Source organism: Neodiprion virginianus, chromosome 2 (genome assembly GCF_021901495.1).
Source record: "Neodiprion virginianus isolate iyNeoVirg1 chromosome 2, iyNeoVirg1.1, whole genome shotgun sequence".
NCBI classification, from domain to species: domain Eukaryota; kingdom Metazoa; phylum Arthropoda; class Insecta; order Hymenoptera; family Diprionidae; genus Neodiprion; species Neodiprion virginianus.
The window spans coordinates 40,532,531-40,540,859 of NC_060878.1; the positions used below are offsets into that span (position 1 = coordinate 40,532,531).

The following is an 8,329-nucleotide window of genomic DNA, read 5'->3' on the forward strand; positions in this document are numbered from 1 at the left end:
TCTAAGACGACTGGCAATAGGTTGCGCAGGCCTATTGTTATCCATCGTTCGATTTTTGCTATAGTCGGAATTTGAGTCTAATCGTGCGCCTCTCGGGTTTGTCACGTTTTTAGAATCTGCCGTTCCGACATGTTTGTTTCCACCTGAGCTCGGAAAACCTAAAAAGTCTTCCTCGTCTGTACTCATTGCAGCTTCTTGGATTTTGTAATCTGCCTGTATAGTTTTTTCTTCCACGGAGGAACTACTTACATAACGTCGTCTAATCTTCGCGTCTCTCTGAGTTAACTTTTGAGCGGAGTCAGATGACGACCGTAACCTGGCTATACCCGGCGCTACGCTAAGAGCAGGGTCTGCTGACTGTCTCCACTTGAATTTTATGGGATATACGTCCCTTTTTCCAATATCAACGGGGTTTCTCGACAACGCGTCTGCGTTTGTATTTATTTTGCCCGCTTTATACTGAATTTTATACTGGAATTCTTTTAAACGTTCTCTCCATCTCATTACACGTGACGTAGGGTCATTCGTAGAATTTACCCATACTAACGGTCTGTGATCGGTTAACAATATAAATTGTCTACCATAGAGATATGGTCTAAAAGTTTTAATTGCATAAACGATTGCCACCATTTCCTTCTCAGTTGTCGAATAATTTCTTTCATGCTTGTTCAAAACTCTAGAAGCATACGCGACGGGCGCGTCTTCGCCTGGCTTTCCTTGCGATAAAATGGCTCCTACTGCGAAACCAGATGCGTCTGTTGTGACTATAAATTGTGACGAAAAATCAGGATATTGTAGTATAGGTGCTTCACAAAGTTTGTCGCGCAAGATTTCGAAAGCTAATTGCGTATTAGAGTTCCATTCAAATTTTTTATTTTTGCTAGTTAATTCTGACAAAGGCTTAGCGATTTTAGCAAAGTTCTTAATAAATCTACGGTAATATCCGGCTAGTCCTAAAAATTCTTTAACATTCTTCGTGGTTTTCGGAACAGGAAATTTCTTTACAGCTTCGATTTTTTTTGGATCTGGTTTAACTCCGTCAGCTGATATGATATGCCCTAGATATTTGACTTCTGTTCTAAGAAATTCGCACTTGTCCGATTGTAACGTCAAGTTTGCTTTTCTTAAGCGTTCAGCGAGCTTTATAAACTTAGTTGCATGCTCTTCAAGTGATCGTGCATAAATTACAATGTCGTCTAGGTATACGAATAAATCTATTCCCTGTAAACCTCGTAAAACTAAGTCCATAAGTCGTTGAAAGGTTGCTGGTGCGTTTTTCAGTCCAAAAGGCATTCGGTTAAACTCGTAATGTCCGTGGGGTGTTGTAAATGCTGTCTTATGTTTATCGTCTGGATGCATAGCGATTTGATGGAATCCTGAGGCTAAGTCAAATATTGAAAAATATTTTGCTCCACCTAGTTGGTCGAGTATGTCTGATATTAAAGGTAATGGATAAGCGTCTCCAATCGTTTTTTCATTTAATTTTCTATAATCGATAACTAATCGCCATCGTTTATTTCCTTTTGAATCTTCTTTCTTTGGTACAATCCATAGTGGTGAATTATACGGTGAATTTGATGGTTCTATGATATTCATTTTTAATAAATCTGTAATCTGTTTCTCAATTTCTGGCTTTTGAAAAGGAGGATGCCTGTACTGTCTTGTGTTGACGGGTATCTCGTCTGTGGTTAGTATACGGTGCATGCATGTGTTAGTAACTCGCAGGGGTTCTCCGGGGATGTGGAAAAGGTCAGCGTACTCGTCGATTAAGAGAGCAACTGCTTTACGCTCTTCTGAGTTCAAATGGTCTAATCGCAATAAATTGAATACTTCATTAGCGCGGTTTCCTCGCGTCCGAGTTATCCCGTGCTCTAAAGTTTCACATTTTATGCTATTACTATCCTCGTCTACGCTTGTATCGAAAGGGTACAAGGGAATTACGGGAATTTCCATTTCAATATCTTCATCCAGTGTGTTAATCGCGTACAAATAAGCTATTCCATTATTATTTGAAACAACGGTTTCGCCTATGTATATACCTTCCTGCGTATCTAAGCGCGGTACGTAACCCTCTAAAATTTCCGTGTTCTTGACTCGAATAAACATCGCGGTTTTCTGTCTGGCCAGCAGCAGTACGCTTTCTGTTTCTGAGAACGGTATGTTGATCTTGTTCAGGGTCACGGACTTTGTTCGATAATCGATCTTTCCGTCGTTGTCATGCATAAATTCTGATCCTATAATACCTGTATAATTTAATGGAAAATCTTGTGGAACTACATTGAATTCTCCGAGAATGTTATTAATCCTGATTTTAATTTTTCCTAATGTCATTGGTTTGTCAACTTTTGAGACTCCATTAAGTTCGTAAGTAATCGAGGCATCGATCGATTCTGGATTTTTCAATTCACTTATTCTTATCAAATTTAATTGAGATCCTGTATCTACTAAAAATTTTCCATTTTTGTGTTTGAGATCTTTTGATTCTATAATTATTGATGGTGATCTATGATTTGGGGGTATTGAACCGATATTAAATTCAGCACTACGGATTTCTTGTGCATTTTTATTTTCTGTATTGGATTTTATTACTCTGCTACCTGACGCTGAGTCTCGGAGTTTCCCGTCGTCGCGTCTATTCGAGGGGAGGCTCGAGCGTTTCCCGCTTGTGTATTAGTAACGTTGTTTGTCTCTGTTTTGCCTCCTTCACGCCTGCTATTATTATAAGCGCGTTTTCTACAATCTCGGATAATGTGACCTATTTTCTTACAATAATTGCATTGTAGGTTAGCATTTGGATTCGAATTTTGAATTGCTGCTCCATTGTTCTTATTTTTTAAGTAGCGGCATTCGTCTATTACGTGGTTATTTCGTTTGCAGTATCGACAGTATTTATCTATCTGCTGATTTGAGTTTGATATATTTGCTTGACTTGAAATATTTTGTCGATTGCCATTGATTCGAGAATTTGAAATTTTATTCCGGTTTATTGCATTTGAACTATTTGTTTGAGCAGTATAACAAGCTTTTTCTTCGGATGCTTTAGTTGTTGGTTTATACATATTTTCCGCGTTCTTGATATTCTTTTGACGCTTTTCTAATTCCATAGCTTCGGTCACTACTTCTTGCAATGTATTATACTTAGATTTCGACAGGAAAAGGGAGTATCTAGGAAGTAGTCCGGCTATAAATGATTTTACTGCAACTTTAATTGCCCATGATTTTAGTGATTGAGCATCAGTTGTTTCTGTTAAATCAATTTCTGCTAATGTCATCTGTAAATGAGTGCCTATTCTGTAGTTGAAGTCAATAATTTGTTCGTCTTGTCTTTGTTCAAAGTCGTTAAGTTCTTTTATCCAAGTGTCTATGTCTTTGTCTGGTTTAAAGTGAGTTCTTAAAAATTTCGCAAGTTCATCGATTGTTCGTATTTTTGCGTTTGTTACACGTTTAAGTGGTTCTCCCCTACATTTTGAACGTAACATTTTAACTAGAAATTCTTCTCCGCATTGTGGTATGAATTGTTTAACACTTTCAAATTCATCTATGAATGTTTGAATCGAACAACCAGCAGATGTATTATCGAATTCTGGTATTATTTTGAAAACATCTTTGTAATCGAATTTATGGATATATGATGATCCGTCTACTCTAAGCGATGTATTGGGATTTGTGGTACTTGTATTCTGTTGGGTGCTAGTTTCCATGGGAACTTGAGTATTATCGTTATTAGGCATTTTGAAAATTGTATTTTGACTTACGTTACGGAGATTATAAGCAATGAATGACGATTCTCAGGGGTTGGGCGGGAGGGCGAAGTTTCCGTTGAAATTGATGTTCTGCGATGCAAGCTTCTACGATGCGAAGGTCTGCGATGCGAAGGTCTGCGATGAAAAGATCTACGGTGCCACGTTCAATGTTGCGAAATTCTCCGGTGCTACGTTCTGCGATGCACAATTCTTCGATATCGTCTGGTGATATGTTGTTGATGATAGTTGTTGTAGATGTTTAATCAACAGTGTATGTTGATAACAGTTTGAAGAAGTTTAGTTCGATGATGATTTGGTCACAATCATTTATCAGTTATATCGTCGATGTGTATTCCCAATGTTGAAAAAATTTTCGAGTTTTCGAAGGTTTCAGTAGCGTTGATTGTTTGATGATTATTTAATTATTTCTAGTTGGCTCTCGCACACGCTGCCACCATTTTATTTATATGGTAGAGCTGTTACGTTCCGAGAGGAACGTTTCGAGTCGACTCTGATTCGCCGCGTGATTTAAATCGTTCTCCTGACTTACGTAGTTGGTGTATGTAAATCTCGGGAATCCGCTGATCAGCTCCTCAGATCTTCTCGTTCAACTCACCTACAATTCTGAGAGTTTGTTAGGTAGGGCTCGTGCCAACCATCACTATGCGTGATTGAAATAATTAATTATGACAACACTTGGGTTAATTACACATTTATTAACGGTCTTCTTCCAGTTCTCGATGGTAGGTTTACAATCGTGGTACAGATTGGTGTTAATCACTATCACAGTGACAAACTGTTACAAGTCTCGAAGGTTCTGAATGACTTATATTGATTTTATTCTAGGATTTAGGTAGAGATCTGATCTGTTCTCTATGATGTCTGAAGTTCTTCTGATCTATTCTATTTTCTGGAGAGGTTGAATTAGAGGAAAAGTAGGAGGAGTTCAAAAGGAGTCGCGATTTCTCGCGGGTCTCGGATGATTGGTCAAAGATGATGAAATAATTGAGGGTAGGATTTCTGATTCGTGCATGAGATCTCGGTGGTGGATTAGTGCGAGGTAATTGGTTTAGAGAAGCAAGCGGCGGAGCGTTAATTGGTCTTATCGTTATTAAAATGAAGGCGCTATCCTGAATTCTGAGAATAAGGGTTTCTTTGTCCGTGAACTATCCGTGATTTCTCTTCCCATGTTTCCGGTGTTTAGTCTACTTGATTATCTTAATTACTGCAGGTGTTTATTACTTTGAGTTATTACGGTTGAGATCGTAAATCAAAGGTTTTATGTGAAAGCTAATGTTGAAAGGTATAACGGTTAAATGGGAAAAAATGTGCATACCATGTATGTTATGAATATGACTGATAAAATAACGGTTAATCTAGCGTATGAGGACTATCGATATAAGAATTTGATCGTTATGATGGTAACTATGTGTGTTAGTATTAATCTACGACTATCGGTAAGAGCACGTAAGGCTCTCGTATGGTAACTGCACGCTGGTCAGGTAGGGCGCAGGGAGGGCGCCGCCGTGGATACCGGCTGGCACGTAACAATATCTAGGGATATCCTGACGTGGACCAATGAGAAGCCGCGACGCCGAGTTTCTGGATATCCCCATGTCGTACATCTCATGAGCTTTAACTCTGGCGTCGATGCAACGCGTGTCTTCCATTCGTCTGCTCCTAACCTAGTTCAAATTGTAGCGGCGAAGATAGAAAATGAATTGAAATGCAAAACCAATTGGAAACTACGGAGGAAGAGGAGTGCGTTTTGAGACCGATGAACTGTGAATTAAATCAGCTGAGCAGACCGGATGGTTCGGCAATGTTTATGCAAGGTAACTAATTCGTGTGAACGGTTGTTTGTTTTCATAACGTGAGTTCCCCATTTATTTTGTTTATTTTTTATGTTAGCTATCATAACATAAACATCCAGATTTTACATACCTAGTTTCCTAGATTCACATATTCCAATTTTTCAAATTTATTGCATGGCTCTTTTGTGGTATCTAATATGTACATACCATAATTCTGAACTGATGGTGTTTACAAATGATCGATTCCAGGTGACACCGTCGTTGTTGCCGGAGTTTATGGACCAATTGAAGCGAAGCTACAAAAGATGATGCACGACAGAGCGACCGTTGAAACAATGTTTAGTCCTGCAAAAGGACCACCGTGTAAGTATTTCCTGACTGCCGACAATCCTGATATTTTGATTATAGCTCTTTAACAGATTATTTCGCTTGTTACGTGATTTAACATTTTGATAATTATTCTGTATTTTAAGGTGTCGACGACAGAGCGAAAGAAACTGTCATCAGGGAAACGTGCGAGGCTGTACTGCTGACTGCGTTGCACCCTGGCATGGCAATAAGCATAAATGTACAAGAACTGCAGGATTCTGGAGGAGTTGGTATTTTTATTGATTAAGTGTTGTACAATACAATTCTATCACTTCACTTTATCGGTTCATTACAAAACAATCGATTCCACTTTACTTCCACTTTTCGTTGTGTCTTTTATTAAAAGAGATAATACTCACGTGTTACGTACAATTTTGCAGTTACTCGCCTGTGCCATTAATGCTGCTTGCCTGGCGCTCATAATCTCCAGTATTTCTATGAAATTCACTGTCGCTGCTGTATCCTGCATGATTGACCGCGAGTCCGGCAAACTGATTGTAGATCCTGATAGCACACAAATACAGGTTTCTAAAACTTATATTTATATATTTGAAATATTTCAAGTAAAATTCATATTCTTTCACACATTTATAAGTATTAAATGCTATTGGTATTTTCTTTTGTTGCCCAGTTTGAACTATTTGGAAATAATCTAACTTTCTACAACTAGAACTTAGGTTGAATTTTCAAGTAAAGCCTTAATCGCTAATTTTGATCAAATTGTTTTTGTGCTCTGTCAACAAATTTTAAGGAAAGACGAGAAAGATCACAACTTTCTTCATGTATTGTCCTTTATATGTTTCTAGATGTTAATCAGAGCAGAAATGGCAAACCAGCGAATTTTGTCTAATTTTACTTTCTGAGTCTTATAACACCTAGTTGAGTCAATTTCGTAATTCAAAAGTGTGGTATTTGTTTTAAATGTTACTTTCATGTATAAATATTTCCTTTAATCCGAACTTTATGGAGTTATAATTTTGAAGTATGAGCATTAGTTTTGAAGGACGCTGGGCCTAAAACAACAAAAAATTATGTATTATTATTGTTACTTTGTTTCAATTCCTTTCAATTACTTATCATACGTAATTCTAATATATTTGATAATAATTGAAAATTGCAGCAGGCACGGGTCACGTTCACGTATGTTTTCGAGGGTATAAAAAAGGACTTGGTGTCTTGCCACACAACTGGTCGATTCTCGGAGAACGAGCTGATGGAATCTCTAGAAAAGTGTCGAGCAGCAAGCCAGAACATCTTCGATTTTTATAGAAACATAGTTGAACAATACGCGATCAAATTATGAGCATATTTGCATGCGATAAATTTATCGACGTCGAATTCGCACCCGTAAATTGCTGAAAAATCCAATGATTCAATTCTATAATTAGCATTTTACGTATATTTCCGAGCAGTGGGAGATCGATTGTATGTATATAAAAATAATTAGGCGGTGGTATACTCGATCCGTTTCGAGCTGAGGAATTTAATAACACCGGTTAAAACGGCCTCCGCGGTGCAGGTGATTCGGTACAGCGAAATAGCGATCGTAACTTTGATTCCATTAAATACAATAAGGCTACCAGGAATACTGACTGAACTACGTTTAGCCGCGAGGTTTCCCCCCGGGGGCCCGAAGCTGCGGCGCAGTCTTGCTGACCATTAACAAGAAGCGAAGCAATTTATGGTACGGTTCGCTCATTCCCACTTTATTATTTCTCGTCGTAGCTGAGTAGATGTTTCTCTGCTACAGTCGCCGGTTTCGTTTTGCTTACCGAACAGCCAGATACAGCGTCAGCTTACAGACATCCTGGCAAGATGCTTCGCATCGAAATTCTGCAAACCTTTCTCATCTTGAGGCTTCCTCATTAACGTGATTTGAATGTGTATATATATATATATATATATATATACATTTATTTTAAGCCTGAAGATAATTGATGACGTTCATGTACGTCGATGTCATATATTTCATAATAAACTGTTTTTCACTTCAACAATGAGATTCCCTTTGTTCCACTACGTTAAATGGCATTTTGAATTTCAGGGTTTCGTAAAATATTTTAACGCAAAATTGCATCTTGGACTGACAAGACTCTGACTTGATATAGTTAAGAAATGAGCTTTCATCGGTTTTTTTTATCTTCCGCGAGAAATAATTATCATTATTCTTTTAACGTCTTTAAGATTCCAAGCATCTTTTTACGATTTTCTAAAAGCGCTTTTTTAATAATTCTTTTCATGACGTCAGGCGGTCTCTGACAAATGGGAGACAAGGGTTAGTTGCAAGCACTTTGAAGAAACAGCAAAGCTTTTCTCGTCTCCCGGAAGGTTGCACTGGCACGACATATGACGTCAGAAATGCTGTATCCAATTGTATGACAGTTTGTTTAGAAAATCCACAGT

General features: G+C 38.0%; 1 protein-coding gene across 1 annotated transcript; it reads left to right on the plus strand.

Moving 5' to 3' along the window:
• The first annotated feature begins 5,316 nt into the window (after nucleotides 1-5,316).
• On the plus strand, nucleotides 5,317-7,917 carry LOC124297506 (exosome complex component RRP46). Its single transcript, XM_046748618.1, has 5 exons — nucleotides 5,317-5,578; nucleotides 5,807-5,920; nucleotides 6,031-6,152; nucleotides 6,307-6,450; nucleotides 7,047-7,917. The coding sequence occupies exons 1-5, from the start codon at nucleotides 5,470-5,472 to the stop codon at nucleotides 7,227-7,229; spliced, it is 672 nt and encodes a 223-aa protein (XP_046604574.1). The 5' UTR covers nucleotides 5,317-5,469; the 3' UTR covers nucleotides 7,230-7,917.
• The last annotated feature ends 412 nt before the right edge of the window (nucleotides 7,918-8,329 follow it).